Source organism: Kogia breviceps, chromosome 10 (assembly GCF_026419965.1).
Source record: "Kogia breviceps isolate mKogBre1 chromosome 10, mKogBre1 haplotype 1, whole genome shotgun sequence".
Classification (NCBI taxonomy): domain Eukaryota; kingdom Metazoa; phylum Chordata; class Mammalia; order Artiodactyla; family Physeteridae; genus Kogia; species Kogia breviceps.
Window position 1 is genome coordinate 2,387,812 of NC_081319.1, and position 13,676 is coordinate 2,401,487.

The 13,676-nt window shown below is 49.5% G+C and overlaps 1 protein-coding gene across 1 annotated transcript in view; it reads left to right on the top strand.

The window, feature by feature from the left end:
* The window catches only part of CFAP92 (cilia and flagella associated protein 92 (putative)), a 72,294-nt gene that overhangs the window by 24,624 nt on the left and 33,994 nt on the right, over window positions 1-13,676 (top strand). The window contains exons 8-9 of the mRNA XM_067043089.1: window positions 1,484-1,624; window positions 6,229-6,413. Of these exons, the coding sequence (XP_066899190.1) occupies window positions 1,484-1,624; window positions 6,229-6,413 (326 nt within the window). The remainder of the gene's footprint in view (window positions 1-1,483; window positions 1,625-6,228; window positions 6,414-13,676) is intronic.

The window sequence follows — 13,676 nt, forward strand, 5'->3', positions numbered from 1 at the left end:
GGTGTCAGTACATCTCAGTCCAGCCCCTTCTTCTACCTTCTGTGAAGTGCCCTGTCGGGCAGTGCCCCCTTCATCCCTGCAGGCCCCGCTGAGGGATGTTTGAAGAGTCACGTTTCCTGCTGTCACCAGCACTGCGACAGCGACCGTCCTTGCGCGGGGCTCCAGCGCACGCGTAGGAGGGTCTAGGGTGCCTGCCCGGCGGGGTCACGGGCGTCGGAAATGCTCTGTGGCCGCTCAGGGTATGCTGCCGGTTTAGGGTCCTGGTTGTACATCTTTGCCCTCCTGACAGCAGCCCCGAGATTTCCCGCTTCTCCTCCATGTCACCCTTGTATAGTCCGGGGCCCAGTTCCTGATTATTGGGATTGAGAGTGTCTAGAATGCTTATCTGGTCAGCACTTAGGTCATTTGCCTATTCCCATTTTTTCACTTATGTCGTTCTGTTGTGTTTAAATTTTTTTTCTTGTTGATCCCCAAGCCTTTTTTTTTTTTAAGGTCTTTTGAAGAACTCTGCATAGTTTCATGCACTGTGAACATCACAGGCTGGGGTCTGTATCTTACCCTTTCCCTTCAAGTAGGGTGTCTTGTTGTGTACCCCGGGTATTTACCTCTTCCCATACAGTTTGTACTTTGGGAAACACTTAAGAGACCCTTCCTCAAACACATGGCAGGCTAGTCTCCCAAGTTCTTCTAATGATTTGGAAGTTTTTGTTTGCCACCTTCAGTCTGCAGCTCACTTTGCTTACGGCATGAGGTGCCCTATAGTTTCATCTGCCTCCAGATGGATAGTCAGTGTCATTGATCGACTGGTCCATCTTTTCCCACTTATTTGAAACGCCACCTCTGGCCTCTGTTAAGTCTCCCTATGTGTGTGCCTCTATTTCTGGGCTTGCCCGCCATGGTCTGTTCCATTGGTCTCTCTGTCACAGAACCTATAGCTCATGGCTTTAGTTACCCACACTTACGTGTCTTATCATCTCCTCTTTCTTCGTGATCTAAGCTGGGTGCTGAGCTGAGCACCTTATGTGCCTTTGCCCACTGACCCTTCTCGACGCCCTTAGGAGGCAGGTGCTGCCCCCATTCGACAGACGGGGGCGTCGAGGCTCAGAATGGTTAAGGCGCTTTCCCTGCAGGAGGGAGAGAGCAGATTCTAGAACTTTGGTGGTTCAGCTTCAAAGCCCAACCCTCAGCGCTGCACTGCGGTTATAAGCCGACGGGGAGGAGAAGTTGGGTATTGTGTGGCACTGGTGTTGCCACAGCTGGCTCTGGGTAGCGGCGAGTGGGGGATCAGGACCCCGTAATTTCCTGCTGCGTGTAACCGACGACTGCTGTCCGCGTTGAGATGCGTCTCCCGGTTGCTGGGATAGAGCAGGGGCCCAGACTCTGCCCCCAGAGCCTTCCGCATCCCTGCCGCGTGAAGCGGTCACATACAGCCTCCGGGACAGGAGCTCCCCGTAACGTTTATTCCCTTACTCTGATTTCACAGTTAAACGGAAAGCATCAGACTTGAGGAGGAAAAGCCAGGGCACGCGGGCGAAATCTCGCGCGAAGACGGACTCCAAGCTGGCAGGCCACAGGAAGCAGGGCACCTTCACCATGCAGCTGGCGGTGACGCCGCTCCTCGCAGGTAGCCACGCCCGTTCCCAGCAGCGTCCGGTCTCCTTGCCCCGTGTGGCTAGAAAGCCCGTAAACAGGACGCACTCGCGGTGAGCGAGCCCCTGCCCTACGCTCTCAGGCGCCCCCGCCGAGTGGGCGTGTCTCCGCGCTACCGAGCGGGAAGCGCAGGCGCAGCGACGTCAAACGCGTCGGCCCAGATGACGCAGCGAGTAAGCGAAGCGTGGGTCTGAACCGGTCTGATTCCCAAGTCCCAGCAAACGTGAGAATAAGAAACGTCACGGTTTTGTTTGCTACATAAGATGCTACTCTGTATAAACACGTGCCTGCAGATTTTTTTTTTTTTTTTTTTTTTTTGCGGTACGTGGGCCTCTGCTGTGGCGTCTCCCGTTGCGGAGCACAGGCTCCGGACGCGCAGGCTCAGCGGCCATGGCTCTCGGGCGCAGCCGCTCCGCGGGCACGTGGGATCCTCCCGGACCGGGGCACGAACCCGTGTCGACTCTCAACCACTGTGCCACCAGGGAAGCCCCGTTCCTGCAGATTTTTACAAAGACGTCTGCTAAAGGAAATGAGGACAGGCGACCAGTATTTTTGTTCTATCGTTTACTTCTCACAACCAGCTCTGATCTTCCCAGTGAACTGGAGATGGCGGTATAGGGCGTGGTTATCATTGTCACGATTTTTTCAGGGAGGAGTCAAAACTCAGAGAAGTCAAGCAGCTAAACCTGAAGGCACACAGCTCAGTGGCAGAACAGGGGTTTGCTTCATTTGCTTTGCAAGATCTATCACAGTTTATAAACTAAGTTTGATAAATAATAAGTAGGTATTATGTCCATATGTTTAGATAATGGAAGGTTCAGAATATATTTTGGGTAAAATTATGTGACTTTGTTTTAAAAAGGGAATATCGGGGGAACCCTCTTTCTTTTTAGAGAAAATAATTTCAAACTTATTTCACTGTGGGGTTTTTGGCCATCGGGGTGAACGAGTGCCCCCTTCTGGCCTATCTGGAGAAACTTAGGGAAACGCGGAGGGTCAGTGAAACCCCATAGGGTCAGAGTCCAGTGCCGGGGGTGCCGGGAAAATCCTTATTCCCATAGGCGCTTGGGTTGATGTCGATATGTTTTGAGGAACTACTTTTAACTTTTTTGTCTACACGTTTAGATGGAGTTTTGAAAATTAGTTCCACCCAAAGTGAGCTTTCAGAGACTCTTACCCACTGCTGAGCCTTGTCCAGGAGGACCGGGCCTTTCACGAAGCAGCCACGTGGCCCCGCCTGGGGCAGTGACTTTGGTTCATGCTTCTTTGGTCTTGAACCCAGAAGCAGCCGGTGCTGCTCCAGGCGGGTGGGCCCCGGGGGACCTGCCTGACCTGCTCCTTTCTTTGCTGTGAGGGGAGGGAGACACTGAATGGTCCTGGTCTGCCCGGTGTGACCATTTCCAGCAGGTGAAGCCGAGAGGTGCCTGGGCCTCCCCTCCGTTTAACCTGTGCCGCCATGGCCCTGTCCAGCGACAGTTATTGCAAGAGTGACAAACAGACTTTGGATCCTGGCGCAGCCCTTTACCAGCAGGTCGCTTGCTTTCTCTGAGTCTCAATTTCCTCATCTGTAAAATGGGGACAGTAACTCCCACCCCAGAGGGCTGTAGGAAGGATCACGAGAGATAATGTGTGTAAACAGCTTAGCGGGGAGCTCTGCACACAGCAGAACTCGGGCAGGTTACTGGTGAGGAGGTGGCAGCTGCTTCGCCCGGACATCTGGGTGGGCTGCGTGTAGGGCCCTGGGCCTCCGGCAAGGGGCGCAGAAAGATCCCTGCGCCCTGGCACCAAGGCCACGGGTCATGGTCATGACTACAAGTGGCCGTGGCTCAGCAGGCCAGTTGTACGTTTCTTTTTGCCGTAAAATAGAATAGCATAAGATTATTCCCAAACTAGAATGATTATTTTTGGTCATCTTCAATTTAATTTTTTAAAATAAATTATTTTATTGTATTTATTTTTGGCTGTGTTGGGTCTCCATTGCTGCGTGCGGGCTTTCCCTAGTTGCGGTGAGTGGGGGCTACTCTTCATTGCAGTGCACGGGCCTCTCATTGCAGTGGCTTCTCGTTGCAGAGCACGGGCTCTAGGTGTGTGGGCTTCAGTAGTTGCGGTACATGGGTTCAGTAGTTGTGGCGTGTGGACTCTGGAGCACAGGCTCAGTAGTTGTGGCGCACGGGCTTAGTTGCTCCGTGGCATGTGGGATCTTCCCGGACTAGGGCTTGAACCCGTGTCTCCTGCATTGGCAGGTGGATTCTCAACCATGGCACCGCCAGGGAAGCCCCATCTTCAATTTAAGATTAGGCCGCAGACTTTGCATACCTTAGTGGTAAATATTGTTGGCCAGTAAGTGTCTAGAAAGGTTCTGTGTTTGGAGTGAACTCTTACGTTTACTGCATAGAGGAGGGGCCACACTTTTAGTCACGCAGGACTGGTTTCAACACTGGTTCCGCTGCTTATTGGCCAAGAGTCCTTGGACGATCACTTGACCTCCGTGGACTATCATGTTCAAGTCCGGCAGCTGTAGGTGCACAAACCTTGTGGTGGCCGCTCGCCCTTGCCTTGTTCCTTACGTGGGACGCTGGTTCTCACCTTGGGCGCTTATGTCCCTGGTGCCGCTTGGCACTCCGTGAGGCATCTTTGGGTGTCACAAGTGGGAGGAGGACACTGCTGAATGTCCCATGATGCACAGGATGGTCCTCATGGTCCTCAAGTGTCAGGAGTGCCGAGGTTGAGATCCCTGCCCTGGATCGTGGCTGACATCACCTGAGGTTTCTGAGTGATGATATGAGTAGATGTTTGCACTAGAGAGTCCTTCTAAACTGGGCAATCTTCTGTGAAAAGGCTTGCAAAGTTCTAGCATACAGATCAGAATTGGCTCTGGTCTTCATGAGTTGGTTTATTGAAGAGAGTCGCAGGGAGAAGTGGGGGGTGGTGTCCCCAGGAGATGCCCACGGCCCAGGCAGACAGTGCACACATCGGACCCAGGACTTGTTCTGGAAGCAACTGCTCTTTCTGAGTGCGAGTGATGGGGCTCTCACGTGCCCTAAAAATATATTTACCAGCATCATGAAAGAAACAGAACTGGTCTTTTTGAGCACAGACCCTGTGCTAGGAGGGGCAGTGCTCCTGACACCTTCCCGTACATAATCCCTCTTCATCCCCTAAGCCTAAGAAAGGTGGTATCTCTGGCCATTTTGCATATACCACGAAACCGAGCCTCAAAGAGCCTCTAACTTGTTGTAGGTCCCGTGATGCCTAACAGTCGGATTTACGGTTTGAAAAATCTGCTTGCAAATCTGGAGCTTTGCTTTTTTTTTTTTTTTTTTTTTAGCCTTCACCAGTGTCTCTCCACCTGGTGAAATGTATGGGCCCCTTTTGTCAGAAAAGTATTCTCACAGCCGCCCACGTGCCCTGCAGTGGGCAGGTCACCCACCCTTTTCTGCAGTCGCACTGTTGCACAGCTGTCACGGCAGGAGGCGTGCCCGGCTGGGTTTGGCTGCAATGTGCCACTTGTGTTCTACGGCAGTGCCTACACTTCCCTCCCTGGGTTACAACAGTGGAAGGGACACCGCTGGGCACCGAACACGGTCACTGCTGTTATTTGTTCCTGAATGTGTGCTAGTCTAAGAGAACTGACTGGAGAAGTGCTCCAGAGCTTTCTGCAGTGAAGGACTTGTTCCCTGTCTGTGCATATAGCCACACGTGGCTGCTGAGCGTGTGACGTGGAACTCAGGTGATGAAGGAAGTGCCTTTTATGTAATTAATTAATTTATTTATTGGCCATGCTGCGCGGCATGTGGGATCTTACTTCCCCGGCCAGGGGTTGAACCTGTGCCCCCTGCGGTGGAAGCGCAGAGTCTTAACCACTGGACCTCCAGGGAAGTCCGAAGGAAGTGCATTTTAAATTATATTGAATTTTAATTAATTTAAACATAAATATCCACATACGGCCAGTAACTATGGGACTCGGAGCACAAGTCTGGTGCTTCCAGAATTACCTGGAGAGATTTTAAACATCCCAGTGTGGAGGCTACAGCCCAGACCAAGCCCATGAGACTGGGGGTGGGACCCAAGCGTCATTGTTCCTGATTGTAGCCTATAGATGATTCCGGAAATGCTTATATCACAGTGATCATCAAGGTTAAATCACAAGATGAAATTGTCTTCGAGAACCTATGGGACCCCAGTTGAAAAAGTGGTGTGCAGACATGCTGCCTGTAGGTGTTTCCCAATTATTATTATTATTATTTTTTTTTGCGGTACGCGGGCCTCTCACTGTTGTGGCCCCTCCCGTTGCGGAGCACAGGCTCCGGACGCGCAGGCTCAGCGGCCACGGCTCACGGGCCCAGCCGCTCCGCGGCATGTGGGATCTTCCCGGACCGGGGCACGAACCCGTGTCCCCTGCATCGGCAGGCGGACTCTCAACCGCTGCGCCACCAGGGAAGCCCCCAATTATTACTTTTTAAAGTTTTCCTCTTTTCTATGTAATTTTATCCTTGGCTCTCAGGTTGCCTGATCCCTCCCGTGCGGTCTCGGGGTCGTTCTGAGTAACATTCTAACGCTGTGTGTATCTCCCCGCAGGATGGCAAACTGTCGTGAGTCGTGGCAGTGGGGTGTCGGCCAACGTCTCAGATTGTTTTTTGACCCTAAAAACAGAAGTTCCCCTCATGACTGAAGAGCAAAAGCGGGACTTAAACCCCCTGACCATAGAGATCAAGTGTGTTTCCTGCCTTCCCTCACGGCCTGTGTCCTTCGGTGAACTGGAGGTAAGAGTGAGCCAGGCCAGCTGGTTTGAGAGCTGCTTTTCCCAGCCACCTGTCCATCTCCTGTCGCGCCTCACCCACAATGGCCCTGCATTAGACGTATGATCATCAACTCCATTTCCTCATCTAGGATCTCACAGCCAGACAGCAAAGAGATTAGGTTCCTGGGATCAGGAGTTATCGAGTGTGAGGTCTCCTCTGCTACACCACAGGGTTCTTCAGGTGCAGGTAGCAACCCTCAGCTCAGGAGGAGCCCTATGCTTCCTTGTTACAGCAGCGGTGCTCACCCAGTGCTCACTGCTTTTGAACCAGCTAGTTTAGTGCTGCTGTTTACCTTGGGAGTCCCCTGTTCCTCTCCTGTTGGGTCCCTGTCCCTGGATTCTATGTCTTGCTCTTGCTTTGTTTCCTTTTTGATTTTGCTGGAGCACATCCTCCTGTAGCTTTCTGAGAAGAGGTTAATGGGAGATACTTGTTTTATGATCTTCTGTGTCTGAAAATATCCTTATTCTGCCCTTATACTTGATTGATAGTTAGGGTATAGAATTCTAGGTTAAAAAATCATTTTCCTTCAGTTTAAAACATTTTTTATTGGAGTATAGTTGATTTACAATGTGTTAGTTTCAGGTACACAGTAAAGTGAATCAGTTATACATATACACATATCCACTCTTTTTACATTCTTTTCCTATATAGATCATTACAGAGTATTGAGTAGAATTCCCTGTGCTAGACAGTAGCTCCTTGTTAGTTATCTATTTTAAATATAGTGGTGTGTATATATCAATCCCAATCTCCCAGTTTATCCCTCCCCCCTGTCCCCTGGTAACCATAGGTTTGTTTTCTACATCTCTGACTCTCCGTTTTGTAAATAAGTTCATTTGTACCATTTTTTTTTAGATTCCACATATAAGCAATATCGTATGATATTGGTCCTCTGTCTGACTTACTTCACTTAGTAGGATAATTTCTAGGTCCATCCATGTTCCTGCAAATGGCATTATTTCATTCTGTTTAATGGCTGAGTAATATTGCATTGTGTATATGTACCACAACTTCTTTATCCACTCCTGGATAAATTATCCATCCATCGATGGTCAATTAGGTTTCTTCCTTGTCTTAGCTGTTGTAAACAGAGCTGCAGTGAACACTGGGGTACATGTATCTTTTAAAAAAATGTATATAAATTTATTTATTTAAGACGCTGCATTGCGTCTTTGTTGCTGCATGCAGGCTTTTCTCTAGTTGAGGCGAGCGGGGGCTACTCTTCATTGTGGTGCGCAGGCTTCTCATTGCGGTGGCTTCTCTTGTTGTGGAGCATGGGCTCTAGGTGCACGGGCTTCAGTAGCTGTGGCACACCGGCTCAGTAGTTGTGGCTTGTGGGCTCTAGAGCACAGGCTCAGTAGTTGTGGCACACAGGCTTAGTTGTTCCACGGCATGTGAGATCTTCCTGGACCAGGGCTCAAACCCATGTCCCCTGCATTGGCAGGTGGATTCTTAACCACTGTGCCACCAGGGAAGCCCCAGGTATCTTTTTGAATTACGGTTTTCTCTGGATATATGCCCAGTAGTGGGATTGCTGGGTCATATGGTAGATTTATTTTTAGTTTTTTAAGGAACCTCCATACTGTTCTTCATAGTGGTGGCACCAATTTATATTCTCACCACCAGTGTAGGAGGATTCCCTTTTCTCCACACCCTCTCCAGCATTTATTGTTTGCAGATTTTTTTGATGATGGCCATTCTGACCGGTGTGAGGTGATACCTCATTGTATTTTTGATTTGCATTTCTCTGATTTAGAGATGTTGAACATCTTTTTATGTGCTTTTTGGCGATCTGTATGTATTCTTTAGAGAATTGTCTGTTTGGATCTTCTGTCCATTTTTAAATTGGGTTGTTTGTTTTTTTGATATTGAGCTGCATGAGCTGCTGTTTGTATATTTTGGAGATTAATCCTTTGTTGGTCTTTTCATTTGCAAATATTTTCTCCCATTCTGTGGGTTGTCTTTTTGTTTTGTTTTTGGTTCCCTTTGCTGTGCAAAAGCTTTTAAGTTTAATTAGGCTCCATTTGTTTATTTTTTGTTTTTATTTTCATTACTCTAGGAGGTGGAGCCAAAAAGATATTGCTGCAGTTTATGTCAGAGAGTGTTCTGCCTATGTTTTCCTCTAAGAGTTTAATAGTATCCAGTCTTACATTTAGGTCTTTAATCCATTTTGAGTTTATTTTTGTGTATGGTGTTAAGGAGTGTTCAAATTTCATTCTTTTACATGTAGTTGTCCAGTTTTTCCAGCACCACTTACTTTTTAAAAATTAATTTATTTTATATTTATTTTTGGCTGTGTTGGGTCTTTGTTTCTGTGCGAGGGCTTTCTCCAGTTGCGGTGAGCAGGGGCCACTCTTCATCACGGTGCACGGGCCTCTCACTGTCGTGGCCTCTCCCGTTGCAGAGCACAGGCTCCAGACGCTCAGGCTCAGTAGCTGTGGCTCATGGGCCTAGCCACTCCGTGGCATGTGGGATCTTCCTGGACCAGGGCACAAAGCTGTGTCCCCTGCACTGGTAGGCGGATTCCTAACCACTGCACCACCAGGGAAGCCCCAGCACCACTTATTGAAGAGATTTTTTCCTCCATTTTATATGCTTGCTTCCTCTGTCACAGATTAGGTGACCATAGGTGCATGGGTTTATTTCTGGGCCTTCTATCCTGATCCATTGATCTATATATTTTTGTTTTTGTGCCCGTACCATACTGTTTTGATTACTGTAGCTTTGTAGTATAGTCTGAAGTCAGGGAGTGTGATTCCTCCAGCTCCATTTTTCTGTCTCAAGATTGCTTTGGCTATTTGGGGTCTTTTGTGTTTTGATACAAATTTTAAAAAATTTTGTTCTAGTTCTGTGAAAAATGCCATTGGTAATTTAATAGGGATTGTGTGGAATCTAGATTGCCAAGGTGACTGTCTTTAAAAAGGTCTGCTTGAAAGGCTGGCCCTTGGCAGGTGTCTAGGAACTTGAATCTTTCTCTGATGAGAGTGGTTCCTGGGTCTGACTGTTTCTGCCAGCAGTGGTGACCATGCTTTCCTCCAGGGCGCTTGGCATATTGGGACACAGGCTGGGGGAGCCTAGTACCCAGCCCCAATCAAAACCCTGGGTGCTAGGTCTCCAGTGAGCTCCCTGGTGGACAGTACGTCACCTGAGTTGTCACAGTCAGTTGTGCAGCAGCTCGGTGCATCCTGGGACACACAGGAGGAGGCCATGGGGAGCTGGTGCCTGTCCCCCTGCCTTGCCTCGCAGCCCTTTTCCCTTGGCAGGTTTTGCCTGGTCTCCTCTGGCCTTTGTGAAGCCCAGCTGTGGGTCCAACCACAGCCGAGTCCTGAGGTCCTCCTAGAGAATCACGGATCAGAGGATGGCCCTGGGGTGGCCGACTCAGCAGCGTTTTCCTGCCTCGTGGGTCGCCGTCCCTGTTTGCACAGTCCTTGTTTCCTCAAGTTGGTTTTCTGTTTGTTTGGTCTCCATTGTCACATCTGTCTTCATCCCCTGGCTTGCTGCTCATAGGTAAGAATGGGGGCCTCAGAAGCAGCCTTGGGTGCTGAGTGGGCTTTGCGGGCTCTGAGCCCCTGCTGTGGTGGCCTGGGTGGGCTGGTGGTGGGGGGACCTCAAGGTCGGTCTCTGGAGGTCTCTCCCAGTTGCCCGCCTGGAGGGTAAGGGTCTGGTAGCCAAGGGATGAAAAGGACGTGGGGTCCGCATTGGATGGTCCGTGAGCATTTGGTCACCTAATACATCTGGTTTGGATAGGAGCCGAATGCCATTAGCTGTCCCTCATTGCAGAGACCCTCTGGGTTTTTTTTTTTAAATTTTTAAAATAGCAAGCAGAAAAGTAAAAATATCCTACAAAATGTCCTACAAAATGGACTATTTTCTCTTGGTGTACAGTTCTGTAAATTTCAACTCATGTGTGGATGTGTGTTGTCAGCACCACAGTGAGGCTGCAGAACACGTCTGTGACCGCCCCCCAGACTCCTTTGTACTAGCCCTTTATGACCACAGCTTCCCCACCCACACTCCCGGCAACCACAGATGTGCTTGTCGTGATAGTTCTAACCGCTGAAGATTGTCGTACCGATGGGGTTATATACTGCGTAACACCCACACTGACGACCTGCGCTCCAGCGGGGAACAACACGCGCAGCCTCCTTCACTGAGCGCGATGCCGGTGGGACTCCCGCAAGCTGGAACTCATCCCTTCGTGCTGCTGAGCCGTATTCTGCAGCTGGACGTAACCGCAGTCTCGTCTCTGTCCGCTAACCCATGGAGGATGTTTAGGTTGTTTCTGGTTCGGGGCAGTTATGAGTGCAGCTGCTGAAACATCTGTGTACATGCTGTTGTGTGAACATAAGCCTTCAGTTCTTCAGGATAAATGCCCACAAGTGGGCTTCCCGGGCTCCGCGGAGAGGGTTTGGCTGCATTCTCACCAGTGGTGTGCGCGGGTTCCAGCTGCTCCCTGTCCTCCCCAGACCTTGGTATTGTCAGTGTTTCATTTTTAATTTTGGCCACTCTACTGAGCATGCAGTGTTATCTCATCGGGGATGACCGTGCCTTTCCCCGGCGCAGAGGGATGTGACGCATCTCTTAATCTGCTTATCTGCCACTTTATGGCCCCTTTGGTGAAGTGTCAATTCAAGTTTTCGCCCACATTTCAACTGAGTTCTTTTTTTAAAAAATAAATTTATTTATTTTTGGCTGCATTGGGTTTTCGTTGCTATGCACGGGCTTTCTCTAGTTGCGGCGAGAGGGAACTACACTTCGTTGTGGTGCGTGGGCTTCTCATCACGGTGGCTTCTCTTGTTGCGGAGCACAGGCTTCAGTAGCTGTGGCTCGCGGGTTCCAGAGCGCAGGCTCAGTAGTTTTGGCTCACGGGCCCAGCCGCTCCGCGGCATGTGGGATCTTCCCAGACCGGGGCACGAACCCGTGTCCCCTGCATTGGCAGGCCCACCAGGGAAGTTCTGAACTGAGTTCTTAGTTTTTCTGTTGTTGAGTTGAGAGTTTTAAAATCTATTCTGGATGCAAGTCCTCTTTGGGATATATTCTTTGCAGATATTTTCTCCCAGCCTGTAGTCTGCCTTTTTATTCTCTCATTTTCATTGTGATGAAGTCCAAATCATACATTTTTGTCTTCTACGGATTGTGTTTTTGTGTCACATCTAAGAACTCTTTGCCTAACCCCTGGTGACAGGGGTTTTCTTCTATATGTTTATAGTTTTACATTTGGATCTATTATCAGTTTTGAGTTCATTTATGTATAAGGTTTAAGTTAATGTTCATTTTCTTTTGTATACACATGACTAACTGTTCTAGCACCATTTGTAGAAAAGCCTTTTTTTTTTTTTTTTCATTGAATTTCTTTTGCATTTCTGACAAAAATCAGTTGGCCGTACTGGTAGAGGTCTATTTCTTCATCCTTTATTCTTCTTTTTCAAAATTGTGTTAGCTCTTCCAGTTTCTTTGCCCTTTCATATAAATTTTAGAATCAGTTTGTCCCTATCTACAAAAACTTGTGCTGGGATTTTGCCCGGCTTTGCATTAAATCCATAGATCGGTCTGGGGAGAACTGACGTCTTACTGTGTCGAGCCTTCCAACCCCTGAATTCAGTGTGCCTCTCCACTGGTGCAGGTCTCCTCTTTTCTCTCTTCAGTGTTTTGAAGCTCTCAGGACCCTGCACAGCCAACTAACAGCCTCCCGCCAAGCAGTAGGGGAGGGGCGGGCGCTTGGGCCGGATGGCTTCTCAGGGGACTTGCACCGGTTCCCTTGCTGGGCTCTTCCCTGTGACACCCAGATCCAGAGATGCTGGGCCGTGCCAGTTCCTAAGTCTTTCGAGGATTTTGCAAGAATGTGGCTGGTTCTCGGCTTCTCCAATACATGCTCGGGATCTGGCTTCCTCACCTGTGCTGTGTCTGCCTCGCTTCCTCGCCACTGGCCCAGCGCTCACGCTGGCTTCTGTTCTCTTCTCCTTGTCCTTGTATGTTTACGTCTTAAAAAAAAAATTCCCTCTGGTTTTAGGGGAGTTCGGTGAGGGGTGTGACCAGATGTATGTGTTTAGTCTGTCACTTAAACCGCATGACCTGATGTTTAGTTCATGTCCCCAGTGGGCCGAAGTCGCCCGCACAAGGGACCGTAGTGTCAGCGTCTCCGGCGCCCAGCCCGGGGCCTGGTACAAACAGGAGCTCGGTGACCATCCGTCAAGCATGAGATCCAAGGAACAGGACATTTTGATACACTGTTTGTATCGCAGTTCATCTGTTCAAAGAGGATTCCCCTCACTCAGATTTTCAGTTGCCTGCCCAGCTGCTGCCTCTGCAAAGAGATTACAGGTTGGGAACGTGAACTTGCTGGAGGGCAGGTCCAGGAGAGAAAAGCAATAGGGGATTTCCTTCCACTCTCTCTGTCTCATAAGGTTCCCCCCACCCCATTCCTTGGAACAGAAAGGGAGCTCTGTCTCTCCTTGCCTGGTGCATAATTCTGGCATTCAGGCTTCCTTTGCGTCTAGTCTGGGACATGCAGGAAGAGAATAAAACCCAGGAAACTCACTGGGTTTGGTCTCTTTCTCCAAGCTGCGCACTGCCTTTTACTTTTCAGAAGCTGCTCCGTGTACCTCTCTAGGGTGTTTTTTCTTTAGTATTTATTTATTTATTTAGGCTGCGCCGGATCTCAGTTGCGGCACACGGGACCTTTGTTGCGGCATGCGGGCTTCGTAGTTGCGGCATGCGGACTCTTAGTTGAAGCATGCTTTCTGTTGTATTCAGTGGGAGGTGCAGTGTGGGTGTGCTTCTTCCATTTAACCAGATTTGAAAGCTCCTCTTTTATTTTTCTTTTTGATGACTGATGTATAGATATTCTTTTTATTAATATATTGTGGATACAGGTCCTCTGTCACATACATATGCATTGTACGTATTTTCTGCCCATCTGGAGCTTGACTTTAATTTTCTTAATAGTGTCTTTTTTTTTGGCGGTATGTGGGGGCCTCTCACTGTTGTGGCCTCTCCCGTTGCGGAGCACAGGCTCCGGACGCGCAGGCTCAGCGGCCACGGCTCACGGGCCCAGCCGCTCCACGGCACGTGGGATCCTCCCGGACCGGGGCACGAACCCGTGTCCCCTGCATCGGCAGGCGGACTCCCAACCACTGCGCCACCAGGGAAGCCCTGAATAGTGTCGTTGATGAAGTCCATCTTATCAACTTTTTCTGTTATGATCAGTGCTTTTTGTGTCATAGC